General features: G+C 35.5%; 1 protein-coding gene and 1 non-coding gene across 5 annotated transcripts; both read left to right on the top strand.

Moving 5' to 3' along the window:
• The first annotated feature begins 9,881 nt into the window (after positions 1–9,881).
• LOC147291961 (leucine-rich repeat transmembrane protein kinase family protein) lies at positions 9,882–21,746 on the top strand. Of its 4 annotated transcripts, none has more exons than XM_086238607.1 (13): positions 9,886–10,162; positions 11,110–11,217; positions 11,630–11,762; positions 11,902–11,973; positions 13,098–13,241; positions 13,347–13,418; positions 13,602–13,667; positions 13,812–13,882; positions 13,979–14,122; positions 17,478–17,819; positions 18,641–19,035; positions 20,103–20,418; positions 21,136–21,746. In XM_086238607.1, the coding sequence occupies exons 2-12, from the start codon at positions 11,136–11,138 to the stop codon at positions 20,415–20,417; spliced, it is 1,836 nt and encodes a 611-aa protein (XP_086094733.1). In that variant the 5' UTR covers positions 9,886–10,162; positions 11,110–11,135; the 3' UTR covers position 20,418; positions 21,136–21,746. The 4 variants fall into 4 exon arrangements, with proteins under 4 accessions (XP_086094735.1, XP_086094733.1, XP_086094732.1 ...); XM_086238606.1 differs by having other exon boundaries at positions 21,127–21,746; XM_086238609.1 differs by lacking the exon at positions 21,136–21,746 and having other exon boundaries at positions 9,882–10,162; positions 18,641–19,082; positions 20,103–20,244.
• LOC147291962 (small nucleolar RNA snoR77) lies at positions 15,744–15,865 on the top strand. Its single transcript, XR_015121569.1, has one exon. It is a non-coding gene; the product is annotated as a small nucleolar RNA snoR77 (small nucleolar RNA).
• Positions 21,747–21,999: the final 253 nt, after the last annotated feature.

The following is a 21,999-nucleotide window of genomic DNA, read 5'->3' as shown; positions in this document are numbered from 1 at the left end:
AAATTCTTTTTTAGAATTTGGATCCTTTTGTTTTAGGATCCCACCATACCCCTGTTCAGAGGCATCTGTTTCAACTATTTTAAACAATCCTGGTTTAGGAATGCTTAAGCATGGGAGCTCTTTAGCTCTTGCTTTCAAGGTCACCACTGCTTTAGTGTGCCTGTGACTCCATGGTGGAGAGTTTTTCTTTAACCTCTCCTAAAGAGGTTTGCTATCCTTAGCCAAATTCCTGTAAAAATCAGCAATGTAATTAAGACTCCCTAGGAATCTTTGTAATTGCGTCTTATCCTTGATTTCATCTGGAAATTTATCTGCAAAAGTAATTGCTCTGTCAATAGGGATGATTGTTTCTTGATAGATATAATGCCCTAAGAATCTTACCTTTGTTTGAAATACCTCCATCTTTTTAGATGAGACCACAAGACCTGCATTCATCACTATTTGCAAAAAGATCTTAAGATGCTTAATATGTTGGTCTACTGAAGAAGAGTAAACAAGCACATCATCAATGTATGTTATAGTGAAGGATGAGTATGGATTAAAGATATCATTAATAATATTTTGGAATTCTGAAGGTGCATTCTTTAATCCAAAAGGCATTACATTCCATTCATAATGACAGAATGGAACAGTAAATGCTGTTTTATACCTTTCTTCTTCAGCTATTTGGACCTGCCAGTACCCAGACTTCATATCAAATTTGGAAAAGATTGTGGCCGGGTAAAGTCTATTCAGAAGATCCCTTTTATTGGGGATCGGGTATCTAATCCATCTCAGGGCCTGGTTTAGGGCCTTATAATTAATAACCAACCTAGGAACCCCTCTTTCAATCTCAGCTGCTTTCTCTACATAAAAAGCAGGGCAACTCCATAGGGACTTGTTGGGCCTGATAAGGCCTTTACTCAATAAGTCTTTAATTTCCTGTTGACATAATTCTAAATGTCTTTTGTTCATTTGAATGGGCCGGGCCTTTGTGGGGATCATGGACTCCTTAAAGTCTGGTTCATATGGTAATTTTACCACGTGTTTCTTCCTATTCCAAAAGGCTGAGGGTAGGTCAGAACAGACATTTTTAATCAAGGATTCTTTTAGATTCCTTACCTTGGCTTGAACATGAGGTTCTTTTAGAACTTCTTCAGTCCTTTTGTATTGTATCTCTTCTTTAAGAGATAACAAAAACTTTTCTTTTCTTTGGACTTGGTCTGCAATGATATCAACTTGTTGGACCAAAGGTTCTTGGACAAACTTGAACTAGATTTGGACACCTTGAACTTGGCTAACGATCCCATCCTGGTTAACCTGCATACTGTTAAACTAGTAAAGTTCGCTTAGGAAAGGATTTCCTAAAATACAGGCTTGATTTAGATCTTTTACTAGGATAAATTGCACAGGTAAACAAACCCCATTGTTGCAAATGGCAGTTAGAAAGTTTAAACTCTATACCAAGTTTCTTACCATTAGCAGTTCTAAGGACCTGGCTTGTTTTGCTAAAATATTTAGATGGCACCAGTCCTTCTCTTAGACAATTCAAGTCTGCACCTGAATCAATTAAAGCAATAGCAGAAAATTGGAATGTCTTATCATTAATATCTACTATTACCTTCACCTGGGTATACCATTTATGGTATCTTACCTTGTCAATTAAATTGATTGATTGCTCCATTATTCATGAAACCTCAGCTTGTTCATCAGGGAAGAATTCTTCGAATTCTTTTTCTTGTATTTCTCCATCCACTATTTGAGCTTCCATCCTTAACATATGTTCTTTAAGAACTTTAAGTTCTTCTTTAACTTGATTTACCTCTGTTTTTAGGTCTGCTATAGTAACCTCCCTTTTAGGTTTCTGCTGATGGATCCTGTTGATAATGCTCTGGAAGTCTCTCAAACTTAGCTTCCTGTTTAATCCTATCCTGCTTTTCTTCATTGCTCTTTGTAGCATTTTCTAGTAACTTTTCTAGAGCTTCCCTCTTTTGAATTGGATCCTGGATCCTGTCTACCAAGTCAAGTATCATATTATCTTCCAAAGAAATGACATTTACTTGGCAGTTGCACTCCTCATCTCCAGACTGGTCTAAAGATTATTCCTCAGTACTTTCATCTTCTAATCCTGCAACCTCTTCACTCTCTGAGTCATCAGAATTCAAAAATAATAGCGATAATTGCTCTTTTAACCTATCACTAATATCTAAAGAGTTAATTTTATCTTTCATTCTACAGTCTCTTTGAAAATGTCCTATTTTTCCACATTTATAACAAGTAGGATTCTTCTTACCTGATACCTGTTTAGGTCCGGAGTACTTACCAGTTGGCTTTCTGAATTGTTGTTTCCTCTGGAAAAATGGTTTTCTTTTTGCATAATATTCCTGTTTAGGAATCTTTCTTCTAGCTACTTTATTTCTTTTAGTTGATGAGGCATCTTTTGTGAAACCAAACTGTTCACAAAAATCTCCAAGCTCCTTTCCTTTGAGCATCCTTTCTTTCTCTAGTTGTCTCTTTAACTTCATATCAGTACACAGGGCTAGTCCTTCCGCACAGATTTCCCCATTAAGTTCCCCAAAGGTACAGATATGGAAGGGAATCTGTCCTCCATATTTTGTCCTCAACTTGTTCTTTACTTTTTCTGCAAATAGAGCTGGGAGTCCGGATATGAACTTCTCTTTCCAAAATTCTGCATGGCAATCTGCACGAGTGAAGACTTTCGCCATGAACACATCCTTGTACCATCTATACTGAGACAGACTAGAACACTTTAGGTTCATGAGAACCTCTCTAGACCTATCCTGTATGAGCTGGGTAGATCCTACAAAATGAAGAGTTAAAGTGAAAATTAAAGTATTAACCGCATCACTTTCTTCCTCTTCCCTTTCCATTCCTCCTTCTCTTTTGACTACCATCTTCTTGGCGCTTAGGATTGAATCTCTTTGTTCTTGGCTCAAGAAATCCCACCATCCTCTAAGCTGACCTGCAAAACCAGAAATTATAGCAACAGCAAAATTTCTATCTGTGCTATTTTTATGGTTAGCTTTTAGGGCTGTGGCCAACATCATCATTTGCCTAAATGTATCAATGATTTGATATTCAGTTTTTCCATCGATGTTTCATTCTACAATGGAAGAGCTATCAAACCTTACTGGATCATTTATCCAGTTTTCTTCAAACTGCATATCAACAGGCGTGGGCCTGTGATAGTAGTTTCTTGTTGGAGCTGTTCTAACTTGGGTTGCTCCAAATTGAATCTTGTTAACTTGGGCCTGGGCCTCTTGACTGGGAATCTAAAAGCCTCTTCTATCTCTTCTATTTCAGAATCTCCTCCATGGGCCAAGACATTAATGGAGGGTCCCGCTCTTGGGCTGTCTTCCTTTTGGCTATTTCTGGATGTAGGAACAACTCATTTTTCTTTGATTCTGATTCCTGCCAACCTGTTAGAAATTTGATCTATAAGATCATCATTAGATCCTTTCAGTGTAAAAGTTTCACCCATTTCTGGGGGTGGTTTAAACATAAGCTGCTCTGTTGAAGTTCCTATTTTTATTGTTTCCTTTTTAGGAAATGCTTCTGTAAGGGCCTCTTCAATCCTAGATGTTTGTTCTCCAATTGTCTGCAAACATAGATTAGAGAAATTATTCTGCTGGATAATCGTATCTATGTGTGTTGAATTTACCTTTGACTCTAAGTCCGTTTTAGGACTTGCTTTAAATGGTGCTGCTACTGCTCCTGCAAAGGTTAGAACACAACATAGGGGGTGGATAGCTTTTATAGGATCTCCAGTTTTGGGGAAATATGTTTTGAACGGACTGGAAATGACATTTATGGCATCTTCGAACATGGTTCCTTGGATGTTTTCATAAAACCAATCAAAAAATGGCACCATTTTCTTATTTTCCTGCATCCATTCTGTCCATTGGTAGTGAGATTAGAACCTTTGTTCTTTATCTAAGTTTTCTATCATCCATCTTCTCTTAAGAAGGTTCTTACTACTCATAAAGTCTGCTTTTAGCAGATTCTTATCAAGCTTAAACCTAGAACCTTTAGGACTTTAGGCTTTTATGACATTGATATGGGGTCCAGTATAAGTTGGGCCCTCAATATCTGAGAAGGTTGGTCCATTTATAGTACTAGGCTCGGCGTGGTCTATGTAGACTAGCCTGTTTATGTTCCCTAGCCTTTCTGTTCCTAGGATCACAGGATCATCCTCCATTCTTCTGGATGGTTTAGCTGAAAAGTATTGTCTAGACAGACAGGGATCTTCAGACTTAATTGTTACAGATGGTCTGTGACAATCAAATCTGGTAGGTCTACTGCTAGAGCTGCCAATTCTAGTAGATCTAGAACTAAAGAATTTAATTTCAACTTCTCCTCCCTCATATTCCACAATTTGGTCAATCTGGGTATTTTCGAGTGGTCTTTGGGGAGTCTCTTGGACTAAAGTCCATTCCCTAGGTAACCTTACCTGATCCCATGAAATGGTTCTGGGGACCGCCACGTTTGCTCTTCTAGCATCAGCCTGAAACATGATCGTCTTTCCTTCCTCGTGAAGGTCTTTGGCACCTGGGCATAAGGTTGTCATTGTCTTGTAGTATATTCGATTTACTACAGCCATATTCTGGGATCCAGGGATCATGTCAAATCCTTGAGACCTAATATTCAGTGTAAGCGCTTTTAGCACTCCTTTGTCTGCAAGGGCTACTGAAAAATTAGGGAAGCAGTTAAGGAATATTGGCCCTTCGCTCAGGGATGATTCTACAACTCCTAACAAAGAATCAGCAAACTTATTGTGTCTACAATCCCTAACACAAACCAAAACTGAAGTGTTCAAGCCCATTCTTACCAAAGGCTTGACTGCTACCTGCACAACCCCTAATCTAGGTAGTTGTATTTCTTGTTTACATGCTGGTTAAGCATGCTTGGAGTAAAAAGCTGGATGTTATCATCTTGGTTGGAGATAGACACTGTTCTTTCGCAGGTTTTTATCACATAGTCACTTCTCCATTCGAATGTTCCTTTTTGGTAAATCTCCTTTGTTGGAAAAGCTAGGATACTCCAGTTTTGAAGTTGCTTCTCATAGTCTCCGATGACTACTTCTTCTGTGCTATTCAGTCTCATTGCCCTCGAACTGTTAGACCTGTGAGACATTGATCTAAAAAGTCCAGCCATAAAATCAGGTTTGTTAGATAACCACAAGGTTACTTCGATGTCACTCACGGCTCTCTTTGCCTATGACCAATTCACCTTTACAGTGGTAACCTACTAACTCACCCTTATAATGGCCAAATTTCAGGAAAAATGGCTCTGATACCAATTCTATCCCAGGACAAATAAAATTGAAAACGCAGGGAGAAGTAGAAAGTAGAAATACAAAGCAGTAAAAACTTTTGTAAAACCAGAAAATTTCAACAAGAGATTAATCTTTCTTTAACTTAGGAACTGGTATGATTAAAATATAAGCAATAAACAAGCATAACAACAAAAACTGAAAGATGCAAACATATACTAGGATTACATTAAACATAGGACTTACAGAATAAACTTCGAAGTGGTGAATACAGGTCTGCATTTTTTTTCACAGGCTCACAGCCCTAAAAGCCCTAAAAGTCCAGCCATAAAATAAGGTTTGTTAGATAACCACAAGGTTACTTCCATGTCACTCACGGCTCTCTTTGCCTATGACCAATTCACCCTTACAATGATAACCTACTAACTCACCCTTATAATGGCCAAATTTCAGGAAAAATGGCTCTGATACCAATTCTTTTTTTATTCTTTTTTTTTTTTTTTGAAAGATGCAAGAGAGCCGTGAATAGGGAAGAGAAGTTTTTATGGTTAGCTTTTAGGGCTTTTGGACACCTTGAACTACTACTTCCTCCTAGGGGTCGGCAATGGGCAAATTTTTCGGGTTAGGGCCGGGCTCGAGCTTGAATTATAGGAGCCCAATAGGGCTTTCGGGCCGGGCAAGGCTGGGCTTGGGCTTTAATACACAAGCCCAAGGCCCGCCCATCCGGCTTTGGATTGCAGGCTTGGAGGGTCGGGCCGGGCCGGGCTAGGCCCAAACAGGCGGCCCAAAATGGGGCCAAATCCTGCTTAGACACATATATATATATCTTCAAAAAAAAATATAGAATTTTGGCTATGTTGTGATTTGATTATGAGATCTCACATAACAAGCTTCAACTCTCAACCAACTGAGCTGACTAGTTTATTTGTTAAGTTTGTGAATTTTAACATATTTAATAGCTCTTATGTTTGTTTACTTCAATAAATTATTAATATGCTTATTAAGTTATTATATAATACTATTATGTTAGTAATACTGTAATACCATAAATAATAAACTTTTAAAATTATATACAACATTACAACTATAATAAAACATAAATAATATATTTTATTATATATTTTATTACATATTTTTATAAACAAACGATGCAATTGTTTTTCAACGATCCGAACCGTTCAAATTTTAATTCCTCACTCAAAGATAATTCGTGCAAAAAATGAGCTCAATCGGAGATGTAAAAGTGACATAACGGTGGTCGAATTAATGAGCGATTGTGGTTTTTCTAATGATAATAGATGAATTTTGATTTGACCGATTTTTTGTAAGGATGATCTTTGACTATGAATATAGAAAATGAACGGGTCAGATTGTTGAAATCACGTTGTGTCTTCATAATTATTGAAATAACAATGTTTCAACGGGAAAGTTATTAGAATTATACTTTTCAAGTGTATTCATATGTAGAAGCTCACATATCGATCGTGTTTTCAACGATCTGAACCGTTCAAACTTTAGTTCCCCACTCAAAGAGAATTTTTGCAAAAAATTAGCTCAATCGGAGATGTAAGAGTGACGTAACAGTGGTCGAATTAATGAATGATCGTGGTTTTTCTAATGATAATCGAACATTCGAACGGATAGATGAATTCCTATTTGGCCGATTTTTTGTAAGGATGATCTTTGACTATCAACATAAATAATGAACGGTTCAGATCGTTGAATTAATGAACGATCATGGTTTAATAACTTTAATTATAATTGTATTATAAAAGTTTATTATAATAACTTTAATAACTATAGTTGTAAATTTGTAATGTTGTATATAAGTTTAAAAGTTTATTATTTATGATATTACATAGTTTACACTATTACTATTTACTAACATTATATGATTATAGTATCATATAATAACTTAATAAGCATATTAAGGGATTAATGCCATTTTACTCCCCAGACTATTACACATGTATCAGTTTGCTCCCCAGACTTCTAATTTAGAAAATTAAGGACTCTGACTTTTTCAATTTTGCCAATTGAGGTTTTTCCATCAATTTACACATTTTTCATCTAAAATGTCGGGATGATCAACCAAAATTCAGCAAGAAATAAAAGATGGAAAAATGATAAATGAGGAAAAAATGATAAGATCTAAATGGAAGGAACCATTTTGCCCTCAAAGATTTGGATGAAAAATGTGTAAATTGACGGAAGAACCTCAATTGGCAAAATTGAAAAAGTCAGAGTCCTTAATTTTCCAAATTAGAAGTCTTGGGGAGCAAACTGATACAAGTGTAATAGTCTGGGGAGCAAAATGGTATTAATCCCGCATATTAATAATTTATTAGAATATACAAATGAAAAACCTATTAAATATGTTACGATTCACCAATTAGACAAATAAACTAGTCAGCTCAGTTGGTTGAGAGTTGAAGTTTGTTCCATGAGGTCTCATGTTTGATTCAGAACATAACCAAAATCCTATATTTTCTTATTGAAGATATATTGTGTGTAAATGAGTTTTGGGTCGGGTTTCGGGCCTTGGGCTTTTTGGTGACCCCTACTTCCTCCTCATCAAAATTGCTATCAAGGTTCAAAATTCCAAGTTATCCAAATTTAATGATTTATGATATCAACTATTGTCGTACTCCGACTTTTCAGTTTATGATAATTTTATTGCTTAAGCTTTTCAACTTTGTTCTTGTTTAAAGGAATTGAAAAGGTCTTTAACTTTGTCTTGTTGGAGGGTCCTACAATTGGGAAATAGAAAAATTGCATTAAAATCAATTATGATGTAAAAATGGTCAAATTAATTAATTGTGAGATGGAGGCACACTCGAACAGTCGAACTTGTCGCCTTGACTTGGAGTAGCTTGGTGGAAAGTGTGGCACAAAAGGCATTGTCTTTTGAACCTTAATATATATCCTAATTAATGAATTTGACTAGTGGAGAGTGGACTGGAGGCTATGGTCTCGGGACTCAAAAGTGAGAATGACAAAGCAAATCAAGCATGTAATTCATAAAGATAATGTCCAACTCTACAATTATATTATATACCACTTTTTGGCATTAATGCAAATGATATATAAGTCCTTGAATTATGTAGGCTTATATTATACATGAGTCAAAGAATAGCCACCTATAGACGTTGGCTAGCCAAAAAATTTCAGTGACAAGCTAGCACGCATGCTCCACTGCTTTTTAGCACTCTTGACCCAACTCTTGAATCATCATCTTATAGTTGACTAATAATAACTAGGATAGTTGAACTTTTAACCATTTATTTTTGGAAGGCCATATTTGCACTTTTTTTTATTTTATTTACACTCCTTTTTAATTTATAATGTTTTTATATATATTTTTGTTATTTTATTTTCAAATCTACCGTCATTTTTTCTTTCAAAATATTCTACATTATCCTATGATTGTTGAGCCTTTTATTGTTCGAAGAAGATAATTGGTACATGACAGTTATCAGATGAAATTCTTGAACAAGAAGCCATCTAATCAAATCCATATCGCTCTTCTTTGAAGATGGTTTGCTTGGATGGCCAAAAGAAAAAAAAAAAGATGGTTTGCTTGCTTGGCATTGTCCCAATAGTCCTCTTCTATTTGATTGTGTCATGGAGAAAAAAAAGGTTATGGGTTCTTCCCATCTTGAAGTATATTGCACAAAGGGCTAGTCCATACATGATAAGCTATAGCCAAACAGAAAGAATCAAGTAAGGGAAAAGACTGAACTGGGTAATAGCTAGGTAAAAAAAGAGAATGAAAGAATCATTGGTTCGCCTAATTCATTTTTCTTGAAAGATGAAATATATTGCAGAAACAATCTTTATGGTTTGGTGAATTCAAGGCTCCAAAGCTTTATCTATCTTCTTGCAAGTCTCAGCCACTTCAGCAACATGTACTGCCACTTCCTCCTCCAAGCGCTTCACCTCTGTCGAAAACTCAGAAACTGAAACGAGTTGAATCGGCAATTCAATAGAAGATACTCTCAACTTCTCCATCGATCCTTTGCATCTCCTCCTAGAACCCAATTGAAAATTATTTTCCTTCTTCTTCACTTCCCTACAGTCTTCATCTGCAAACCAAATCCATGTTCCTTTTGTTATTCAAATTTCTGCTCTTTCTTTTTCTTATTTTGATCTAAAGACTTTGAGTCATTTGAGTTTGGAAATAAGTTATTTTATTTAAATTCCAGACCGTCCAAAGGTTGGATTCTCTCATTCCATATACAAGTTCCATTTTGCATATCGCATTAGAGAACCATGATCCACACGCAAGGAGCCTAAATGGAGTATACATTGAAAGTCAAAAGTCATAAAAGGGTAGTAGATTTGGAATACAAACAATTAAAATATAAAATAAAATATTAAAAAATTAAGAGGAGTGCAAATAAAAAAAATGAAGTGCGAAAATAATTGCCCTTTATTTTTTATAGAGATATTTGATGCCTAGACTCTAGAGTAAAATTTTTTTTTTTTTTAATAGAGTAAAGCTATAGTAATTTTTAATAGAGTCCAACCCAATCCCCTGCCTGCCAAATAAGACGTTTTGCACTTTTGCCCATAACAAAAAAAAAAACATCGTGGCTGCTATTTGGCACGGAGACCAGACGTGCGCGATAGAGAGAAGAGAGAGAGTGAGAGAGAGGAGAAGACACACAGTCACAAGCTCACAGCTGCTGATCGAAGGTTCCTACTCAAACAGTGGGTGCCGACACTCTCATAAATTGCAGCAATTTATAGAGAGTTTAAGTTTGGGGTAGAATGATAGATGGGATTCCTTTTGGGATTTCGGTAGACTGTGTATTCACAGACTCCACAATATGGGCATGATCACAGACTCAACAGTATGTAGATGTAGATGGGATGTAAAGGCTAAAGGTATGTCAGATTCTTCTTTTTCAGTTATTGGGTTTTGATAATTTTATGTTAATTCATTGACCAGGTTTCTGAATTAGTTCATGGGTATGGAAAATTAGGGTTTATTTGGATTAATTCTCATCCTCCCCTTTTTTTCCTTTTTTTTTTCTCTGAATATCGGTGAATATCGGTAGAATGTTGGTGATATCCGAAATTTGTAGAAAAAATCAGCGATATCGGGGAAATTTGTAGAAAATATCGGGGGTACGGGTGAAGATTTTGCTTCAGCCCCCTAACGATATCGCCCAGTCCAGAAACCGATATTTCGGTCAACATTTCGGAATGTTGGCCGATATTTTGAACACTACGGGTTGTAGTTGGGAAAACTATATCTAACTTGATGTGGTTAGTTAAACAAGGAGATCCCAAGAAAGGCCGAAGCATATCACAATTCAATGTTCTCACATTGGGTACTTAAAACTGCCGAAGGATGAAGGTTGCCCATTTTTGCCTGAGAATGAAACTAATTTTCATATTAAACCTTGATCATTAAGAAAAGTCTGCTCATTAAATAACCTGAAAATATTGCAGTTGAGGACCCAAACTTGAACTAGGCAGGGAATTTGTTTCCTCCCGTTTGACTTTTTATATGTCCAGGTATAGACAAATATCTATACCAACACATGGTATAAGATTGGTGAGAAAAATTTGTGCTTCATTATTGAGTCATTGACTAACCTATCGCTCCCAAGAAAATTGTAACATAGTGACGGCCATTAAATTGTTCATTCTTGTATTGCCTTCTTCTGGACTGAACTACTTTGGTAGGATGGAAATTGAAAAACCATAAAAGATCTTCAACATCAGTTTGCCTCAAATTTGTTATCTATTTTAGTTTTTAATGTTTATCTGAAATCTGAATATTCGTAGCTCAACAACTCAATGATATATTATTCTTTTGTTGGCAGATATGGCATTGCATTGATCTCTGGTAATGTTGATGTTGAAGATGGAGCTTATCTTTGCAGTTTTGACATTGGCTTGTTTACATTCCTTTGTCTTGCCTGATTCACAAGGTACAATTTTGTGGTTATGTTACATTAAATTTATTCTGAATGGGCTATGCTTTGCACAACGATATTCCCATTTTTCTTCAATTTTTGTTTACTCATCATCATAAACAAGACTAAGATAAATGAGTATTCCATTGTGTTTTGCAATATTATTGTTATACAATATTGTGACATCCAATGCAACTAAAATCTCTTAATCTCTCTCTCTCACTTTGTGGGAAATTGTTGAAAGGTAAATCAGAGAGTTAGTGGATTGTTTTGAGGGTTGGTATGGTGGAATGTGTTTAGTTTCATTTACTTTCTTTGGTTGTCTCTGTTTTTACAGTGTGTGTGTGTAATGTAGTGGTGCATTTCTGTTGCCACATTTGCTTGATTGGATGATGAATATTGGTTTTTTTTTTTTTTTCTGTTTCAGGCGATGCACTCTATGCATTGAAGACTTCATTGGCTAGTTCACCCAATAAGCTCCGCGACTGGAACCCCAACCAAGTTAATCCATGCACATGGTCCAATGTTAATTGCGACCCTAACAATAATGTCATTTCTGTGTAAGACATTCGTTGTTTATGGTGATGCATATTTCCAACAAATCACTATTTCTATGACTTTGGAATGCAAAATTTATTATGTAACTTGCATATTAATGCCCTATTACTGGTCTATGCTTAGTTTTGTCATTGTTTGCAGAACATTGTCAAATATTGGATTTTCTGGAACCTTGTCCCCTAAAGTAGGAGCCTTGAAAAATCTTCAAACACTGTAAGGACAATATTTTAGTGCTGTTTATATCATCCTATTTTCCATTTTCTTGATCTTCTGTAGTCATTTCTCAAGAAAATGGAAACTTAACATCTATAGTTTGCTATTTTATCTTTTAAGAAATATATTATTCAGTAATATGTGCTCAACTATAAATTTGTTGCTTTTAACAATATGTTTCATGCAATTTAAGGGCAACTTAAGAATAATGTCAGTGTATCTTTGGATGCATAATGCATTGACAGTGACCTTAGTTGAGTTTATTGAAGTCAATTTGTTTTCTTAGATTAGTCTTCAGAATTTCTAAATCACATGTTTTATGAGTAAGGTAATTGTTAACAGAGTATGGTTGGAATTATGGTTTTCTTGAGTATGACAGTGTCAAGATTTATGTGATTTTAAGTCATAAAGTGAAATCAACTGATCTTAAAAATTAATTGAGGTTTTAACAAAATCTTTGTTACTGGTTGCCGCTAATTCAGTTAGCTACATGTGACTTTAGTTTCCACTTGACCCCTTACCTAAGGCATATTTTCTGTTACATCTTCGATGATCATCCTTTGTCTATCTATTACATCAAATAAGAAAGATCATATTCCTCACATCTCAATCTATCCATGTTCATTTTGGCCTCCCTTAGTAATTTTCACGTCTTCTGCTTGGATCATTTCACTCTTTTGCACAATCCATTCAAGTTGGCCATGGGCTTGTTTTGTTGAAATGTGTTCCATGATGCATACTTTTTTCAATTCTTGTCACCATTCCTCTTATCCTTATGATGCCCTCAACTTCCTTTAAATCATGTCTTCTTGTTATTGCTCTCTTGTCCTTTGATGCATATAAGTCAAACCCAGCCTCAAGAGTATTAAGGCACAAAGTTCATCTGCATGTGGAAGATTAATTACTTAGAAAATGATGGGAGCGCTTGAAAGCTCCACTAATACTTTGGTCAGTGAATTCAAAAGCTTGCGCATTAGATACCAAGATAATTAAATCCATTAAGTTGCGTTAAGCTTCGACAAGAACTCTCATTTGCCTGTGTTTTTTTGCCCTCTCTACTAACTGTAGTTGTGGTGGCCATATACTTATAATTCTGATATATATAAGGTCTATTAATCTTGCAGTACATTGCAAGGAAATGGCATAACTGGTGATATACCAAAAGAGTTTGGAAATCTGACAAGTTTGGCTACCTTGAATTTAGAAAATAATAATTTAACTGGTGAAATACCATCTACCCTTGGTAATCTGAAAAAGCTTCAATTCTTGTAAGTTGTTACATCTGCGTTATTTTAAGTTTTCAGTAATATTTAATGACTCTGTGCTTCTTCCTTAATTTTTTCGTTGACAGTTCTTCTTGATTGTGCAAACAGGACTTTGAGTCAAAATAATCTGAGCGGGACGATCCCAGAGTCACTTTCAAGTCTTTCAACTTTGATTAATCTGTATGTTATCATATCTTGTACAATACACATTGGATGAGAAGCAGTATTTACCCATTCAAGTTATACTAAAAGTATTAATTTGTTCTCCAGCTTTTGGAGTTTTGAAACTTATCTATGTTTGAAGATGTATGCTTAGGCCCATCTCTTCAGTATTTGATGGCATACCTGAAACTGTCTTTGCAGTCAGCTTGCCTCCAATGCTCTCAGTGGTCAAATACCCGAGCAGTTATTTCGTGTTTCAAAATTCAAGTATGAACAACTTTTTAATGTTATCATATCAATTCCTGACAATATCTGACTACTTGCCATTCTCTCTCTCTGTCTACACACGCTTACACATATTCCACATGTTTTTCAGCATGATTCCGAATTGATGTTTGTTGATTGTTGCAGTTTTACAGGAAACCACTTGAACTGTGGCATAAATCTCCCTCACCATTGCACATCTGCTATTGACGATTCAGGTTAACGGGTCATATTAATCTTATTGGTAATTGAATTGTTCTGTTTACCTTTTCCTTTAATGAGATAAACTGCTGAGGTTCTCCCACTCTTGACAGGCTCTTCAAACAAGCCAAAGCTTGGAATAATAGTTGGAGCTGTTGGAGGGCTTATCATTTTACTTTCACTTGGAGGCCTGCTTTACTTTATGTGCAAGCGTAGGCACAAAGGCTACAAGCGTGAAGTTTTTGTAGATGTTGCAGGTCTGTGTTGCTTTCTTGTTATAGAAGTGCTTAAAATTTGAGTGGCTTCCATTGGTTATAGAAATTGCATAAAACTTTCTCAAAAAGGGGGAAAATTTGCTCTCTCTCTCTCTCTCTCTCTCTCTCTCTCTCTCAACTTATATAGATATATATATTTTTTTTTTCTTTCTTTTTCAGTGCCAAAACATGCTGTTTTTGTAGCTATATCTCCAGCTATAAGTTTTCATGTAGTTTTCTTTGTTTGGTATTGCTGTTTGCAGTATTTTGATCCTAAAAACCTACAATTACGTAAACACTGAAAATTTTATAGTTAACCTCATAATTCTGGTTAAGCACCTATAAACCAAAGTATAAATGAGAGGAACAAAGTATTTTAGGGGGGGGGGGGGGGGTTACTCGTCTCGTAGTCCTTGACACAAGAAAAGGAATTTTCCACAACCCTTTCTTGTGTCAAATTAATAATGATTCTTGATCCCGTTCGTCAAGAATTCTTATTCTTAGTTTTAATCTTTTTTTTCTAGGTTTATCATAACCTTTTTTAGATTTATTATGTAAGTAGTGGTAGTGGACAAACAAAGATATAGGTGAATTTATTGAGCAAATAGACATTGATTTGAATTTTAAGAAATCAGCACACTAATGGCACAGCCATATCTATAATTGACTCAATAAGATTTCCTTTTTGTCATACAAATAATGGTTATTAATTGTTTAACTCATAGTTGTAACTGACATCAAATTAGGGTGCATTCGGCTTTAGGGTAAATACCTCAAAGTCACACATTCATCTTACTTTACGCCCTTGGGCATTACGTCAGGTTGGGGGTGGTGGGTGGTTGCCAACTCTTTGGATCAGCATCTTGGTGGTTGTAGTGAATTAACACCCCCTGTGATCTTGTCCTTGATGTATTCTAGAGTTAAAACAGATATAGCAAACAACACACAATATGGCAGCAAAAGTAAACACAAAGAACACCAATTTTTGTTATTGAGGTTCGGCGAACTTTGCCTACGTCCCCGTGTGATCCTTAGAGAATCACAGCTGCACTATGTATAGAATAAAAGTACAAGAATTTATTGAAACCCTAGACTACCCAACTCGCAGCCGCTCTCTTCTCTCTTGCACAAATAGCTCTCTTGTGTTTTTCCCTCTTGAAAAACCCTTCCCTTGAAGTCACTCACCCTTGAGTCTCTAACCCGAGTCTCCTTTTGAGTTTCTTCCCTAGAAGTCTCTAGCTATACTTATATTTTCTATGAGATTTGCAGCAGCCTATTTATATAGCATAGACTTACCAATTACAATATGGATTCCTAATCCTAATAGAATTAGGTAATCTACCTATTAGCTAATTCTATTCCCTTGTACACAAGGAAAACCCTTTAGAACTTCTTCCCACACTAGGAAAACACCAAACTAGCCCACTGCCCAGTCTCCATATTGCTCTCGGCCAGACCTGTAGCTTCCTCCAGAAATTTCCGACGAGACAAAAAACACAACAGTGGTTCCATTAGAAAAAAAAAAAAAAAAAAAGCCACGAATATGTATGTGTCTGTTTTTGCCTGTATTTTTTTTACCCAATTAAAATAGTTTAGTTACAACTATGAGTTCGAGTAGTAATTTAGCCAATCCCCTTGGGATGACGATAGCAAGGGAGGTGTTTGGCTGCTCATAAGTTGAAGGTCTTTTGCTCTTCAGACTTGCTGTGATTTCTTTGAAGCTGGTCTAGTAAGCCTAAGTATATCATATCTTGTCTACATAGCTAGTAGTTCTCAAATATCTTTTTTTTTTTTTTTTTCGTTTGAGGGAAATACAATTTATTAGTTGATTTATTATTTTTACTCATCTTCTTTGTGGCTTTTAAATTGTCCAAGAAGAATTGAAGCCTATTGTTTCTCATAGGCCTGTAAAAATGGTCCGATCCTCATGGGCTGTACTGTTTCAGCATCCTACACTGGTCAACTGTTGTTCAAATAACTTAACAGAAGGCTATCCTGATTGTTGTAAAAAAAATAATAAAAATAAAATAAAAGACCAATAAAACATCAAGGAAATTGCAAATGGACTCATTTTCTTCCAATTCCCCACACAAAAATCTTCCAAATTTAAACTATCTAAGTGCGAGTCAAACTCAATCTCTATTCTAAACTCCCCCACCCAGAAAAATTCAGTCTCTACCCTCTATATAATAAAACATATAAATAGAGAATCATTAAATTAAAATCATGTTTAGCATTAAAATTAATTTTTGAGAAGGAAGTATTAAAATTTTATGGAAAGAAAGAAAGTAATATAGGGAAAGTAGTAATTAACAAGGGAATGTGATGTTAACTTCATTTGCATGAAATTTGAATCAAATCCAAGAACTCACTCTCTAATTAATAAATTTCTCCATTTGAATACACAAGTTGCTGAATGAGGGAATATATATGCATAAAAATATATGAAGTGTGTGTGGTATATATTTTTCCACAATTAATCAGAGATTGACACGTGTCTCATGTAAAATTGTAATGATTGCAATATGTATTCAATAAATCCCAGACCAAAAGAAATAATCATTCTAGAGAATGGCATGCGTCATGTAAAATTATATATATTATTTTTATTGTTAACATAATTGTTATCATTACAATTTTATAATCAAAGTTCATTTTAATCTTATCATTTTCGTAGTTTCTTTTGTTTCTGAAAATTATCAATTCAATTATTCACATTAGTTTAGTCATTTTTTCCATTTAATTTCATTTTGAATTTATAAAATTTAATTGGGTTAGCTTTAGCCTAAAGTTTTACAGTTTAATTTATCGTTAAATTTGAATCTGAAATTTAAGTTTATATTTTTTTTCAATGGTTTTTTTTATAATGTTTTAAATGTTTAAGTGTTTAATTTATCTATTATAATTTACAATTTAATTAAGTTAACTTTATATAGTTTCATATTTATTTTTCTTTCTTATTATATGTTTTTAAACCTTATTCATGACTAAACAAAATGGCCCAGGGCAGGGCTTGGGGTGGGGTGACCCATTTTCTAGGCCTATTTTCTCGTATGCATAATTGACTATGAATTTTGAGAAATTAAGTAGCCAATCCAAAAGAAATGCATTTTATTCAAACCCCTTCTCCCACCACCCAAAATTAAGTCAATTAGATCGTCAAGTTGATGTCAAGGATGCTTACTCTACTACATTTAGTTTCCATTTGTTTCTTTTATATGATCTAAACATGCTTTAGTCTTTGTAATACTTTGAATCATATAACGTTCTTGTATAATTGAAGTTGAAGTTGCGCATTTCATGCAAAGTTGAGCCCGTTCACAATCTGATTTTAAAACCATTTTTAACTTCTGACCAGGTGAAGTTGACCGAAGGATTGCATTTGGTCAATTAAGAAGATTTTCATGGAGGGAATTGCAGCTGGCTACAGACAACTTCAGTGAAAAAAGTGTTCTAGGACAGGGAGGTTTTGGAAAAGTCTATAAAGGAGTGCTATCTGATAACACAAAAATTGCTGTGAAACGGCTAACTGACTATGAGAGTCCTGGGGGAGATGCAGCTTTCCGGCGTGAAGTTGAGATGATAAGTGTAGCTGTTCACCGGAATTTATTGCGATTGATTGGATATTGCACAACTCCAACAGAACGCCTATTGGTGTATCCCTTTATGCAGAATTTAAGTGTTGCCTATCGTTTACGAGGTATAGCCCCTTCAAGTCATATGTGAATAGGAGCTGCTAATGTGTGTTACAATTGGGGTTAATTAGCTGCCGTTTATTTTGTTTTATCTTTTGGGTGGTGGGGAGTAATCTTTGGACAATATATTTCTACATGCATTTTATGGTTATCCCAGGTTTGTTTCTGGATAAGGTATTTCTTTTTCGATGAAGTAAAATACCATAGCTTCATCCTTAGTGTTATTCTTGTATAATTTTTTTTTTTTCAAAGTGGGGGAGAGAACCGTTGCATTAGAACCTTTAAACATCAAGGTCTATCCATGTTTGTTTACAAGGTCAATGTGTACAAGTTTTGATCTCTCTCATGCTCATGTGTGCACACACACATGCGCGTGTGCATGCACATAAGCACATGTACATTCTCCAGTTATTTGGACATTTCCTACCTGTTTCAGTTAGTATGCATAAAAGTTCTATTGTCTGAATGATTTTTCTAGCAAGTATCTCCTTTTTTGGACTTATAAAACCGTTTTAATTAGGATATATTGGTAAAATTATGTCTATACACTCTCCTTTCCTTTCCTTTTCCTTTCTCGTACCAGTCAAAAATTAAAGTCACTTTAGGAGGGGAATTCATGGTTTTCTGAGTTGATTATAATATCTCCAGTTGATTAATATAATAGTTACAAACAATTTATGTTGATTCTTGTTGCATTAGATAGCATTTAAAGTCATCTTTAGGTCACAGATTGGGCTATACTTTTTGTTTGAAGTGGAGTTCATTCATTATTCCTACTGGCCTTTGCAGTGATATTTATCTGTCTTTGATCAAAAAAATATTGCAGAGATTAAACCTGGGGAGGCTGTTTTGGATTGGCCTAATAGAAAGCGAGTGGCTTTAGGCACAGCCCGTGGGCTAGAGTACCTACATGAACATTGTAATCCTAAGATCATTCATCGAGATGTTAAGGCTGCTAATGTATTACTTGATGAAGATTTTGAAGCAGTTGTTGGTGACTTTGGCTTGGCAAAGTTGGTGGATGTTAGAAAGACTAATGTGACAACTCAAGTTCGCGGGACAATGGGCCACATAGCACCTGAATACTTGTCAACTGGGAAGTCATCAGAAAGGACAGATGTTTTTGGATATGGGATTATGCTTTTAGAGCTTGTAACAGGACAGCGGGCGATTGATTTTTCACGATTGGAAGAAGAAGATGACGTTTTGTTGCTTGACCATGTAAGATAACCTTGTTTTTCATTTGCGACATTTTGTTGCTTGACCATGTAAGATAACCTTGTTTTTCATTTGCATCTCTCTCTCTCTCTCTCTCTCTCTCTCTCTCTCTCTCTCTCTCTCTCTCTCTCCCTCCCTCCCTCCCTCCCTCCCTCCCTCCCTCCCTCCCACCTTGTCCTCTGAGTGTGCATTTATATGACTAATATGTTTGGGTTGAAGATATAAGTCGAACATGCCTCCCACTACATACCATATTTTACAACTAGAGCAATCTAGAACAAATGGTTGCCACATGGTTGCTAGTAACATCTCGATTTTGGATACTGGTATTTTGGATTTTACTTAATGTTATCCAAAATCTTGGAAATATAATTTTTAAATTTGGAAATGTAAGTGATACTTCTTACATACTTGATTGATGCATATTAAATAGATGTCAGATGTTAAGACATGCCCATCCTATTGTAGAAAAGAACTATAATTTTATAGGAAGGGATTTAAGAATTACCTTATGACTAATGGTCGATTTAACAATATTTTATGAATAGATGTGCACACCTGTGTGTCTATAATATACATTATTGATGAATGCCAGCAATATCATTTTTGAAATGTTCAAGATTTGGCATATCAGCATGTCTTTTATATTTTTTGATATTCCATTTCCATTTCAAGTCTCCCTAATTTGAAAATTTGGTGTATCAGCATATCTTTTATGCATCTTATTGATATTGCATTTCCATTTCAAGTCTTCCTAATAGCAGGCACATCAATAATTTTCTCAACAGATGTGTGTGTTTTTCAGATCATTTAATAAATTTTTGAGTTGTATTGGGAGTTTTGCATGGTTGCATGTTTGGGATTTCTTTTGAAATGGATTTGTCATTGTATGGTCAAAAGACTACGCCAATCCTAAGTAGGTTTGTTATGGCAAGATGCGAATAACTTCTGCTTAACACTAAATAATGTCACTATTATAGAAGAAAATGTGTTGACTTTCACACTGTATACATATGTTCCCTTGAGTTTGTACTCACTGTGCTAACTTCTTTCTTTATCTGCTCCTGAAGGTCAAGAAGCTGGAAAGGGAAAAAAGACTGGATGCTATTGTAGATAGCAATCTCAATCAAAATTACAACAGCCAAGAAGTAGAAATGATGATCAAAGTTGCATTGCTTTGTACCCAAGGATCCCCCGAAGATCGCCCATTAATGTCGGAGGTTGTACGGATGTTAGAAGGAGAGGGTCTGGCTGAGCGGTGGGAAGAATGGCAACATGTTGAGGTTACTCGTAGGCAAGAGTATGAAAGACTACAGAGGAGATTTGACTGGGGAGAAGATTCAGTTTATAACCAGGATGCTATTGAATTATCTGGTGGACGATGAGGTAATGAATTAGTTTGAACTCATTTCCTCTTACACCATAAGCATGTAATATCCTTTTTGGTAGGTTAGATTGATTAAACCCAGAATAGAGCATACCTGTATTCCCAATTTACAATATCATGACTTGATTTTTCAGTTTTGATGCTTTGCTGGCCCAAGTTTTTTTTTTTTTTTTTGTGTGCCCTTTCTTGTATATATATTGCAGATGCATGTTTTTGTTGCTGAGGCCATACTATGGAATATAAACCTAGCATATTGTATAATGAAACATTGCTTTGATTTTAATATTTATCTGAAAGCATAGCCACCATTATGATTCAATAAAATGCTGTTGGCTGTTGCAGCAAAAAGAAAAGGATGGCCATCATTTTATTATGTCCATGCTATATGGTATATGCCTAAGAGTTTTGTTATTTTACAGTGTAAGAGTGTCTACCATTTCTAATTTTTGTTAGGAAGTGAAATCTTTAGATAATTTAGTTCTGTTCCAGTCATCAGTAGAAGCAGTTAGCTCAATTTTATGGCTGTACTGGAAAAATATAGGGGGACTGAAAGATGTAGGAGGTCAAACTTCACATAAGATTTATAAATATAACATGCTTAATCTGAAATTAATGTCTAATTAGGCGTACTTCACAAAACATGTCTCACAATAATGCTGATGCTCAACTTCATCAAATGACTTCCCGACAATCTTGTTTAACCACAGAAATTTCAGGTGGCAAAAATTGAGGAACTGTAGCCCATGCTTCCATCTTTGCCTTCACCTGCGGTTTTTCTACGATCAACTCGTTCTTCTCATTCCTTTCACTTTCATTGTTTGGTTTTTGCTCAGACAGAAGATACTGTGGTGTATAGTCCTTGTCTCTACCTTCCATCTCTTCGATGTTGATATAACACTTGTTATAGTCTACACCTGCCATTGCTAAAGCTTCAACTGACATGGCTTCACCTGTGTATGTGTGTATGTGTGTGTGTGTGTGTGTGTGCGCGTGCGTGCGTGTAATGTACCTTTTGACTGTCTGAACTTGAGAAAATTCAGTATGTCACAGAAAAATCTGCATGAGATTTATATATAGACAGTTGATCCTTCCTCTAGGAAGTGTGTGGTCTACTGGTGTTCGTATGTGGTACCAACCCCTTTGTGCAAAAACAGTTCACGGGTGTTTCATGTACAAAGTGTTCATTGTTATACCGTGACCTCAACTACTCTCTCTCTCTCTCTCTCACCCTCTCTCTCATATTAATTCAAATCACAATTTGATCTAAGAAACGTACATATGATTGTATGTTTAGTGTTCAATGGAAAGCCCTTTTTTATTTGGAAGATTTGATTGCGGTAATGACACAGGATTTGATTTAACAAGTTTCATGAAAAGCTCTTTTGTATTTGGAAGATGTTAAATGCATGTGCATGTGATATGCTTTAATGAGTTTCATTGGTTGGTGTGGATGCATTGCTATGAGAGGGAATTGGTTCGTTTTCTCACCAAAGCTGAAAATTTTATGGGCAGGATACAAATGAAAACTGGTTCCCCTACGTTAATATTATACTTTTGCAATCCTTCCAATCCAAGGATTG

The sequence above is a fragment of the Dryas octopetala genome, chromosome 3, assembly GCF_963921425.1.
Source record: "Dryas octopetala chromosome 3, drDryOcto1.1, whole genome shotgun sequence".
NCBI classification, from domain to species: Eukaryota; Viridiplantae; Streptophyta; class Magnoliopsida; order Rosales; family Rosaceae; genus Dryas; species Dryas octopetala.
This window is presented reverse-complemented; position numbering and strand designations above follow the sequence as displayed.

Bases quoted from the DNA above. Each gene is read 5' to 3' on its own strand.
- LOC147291961 (XM_086238607.1), top strand. From the start codon at position 11,136: ATGTTGATGTTGAAGATGGAGCTTATCTTTGCAGTTTTGACATTGGCT. The intron at 11,974-13,097 runs GTAAGGACAATA...TTAATCTTGCAG, and splicing joins TTGAAAAATCTTCAAACACT to TACATTGCAAGGAAATGGCA. The intron at 14,123-17,477 runs GTCTGTGTTGCT...ACTTCTGACCAG, and splicing joins AGTTTTTGTAGATGTTGCAG to GTGAAGTTGACCGAAGGATT.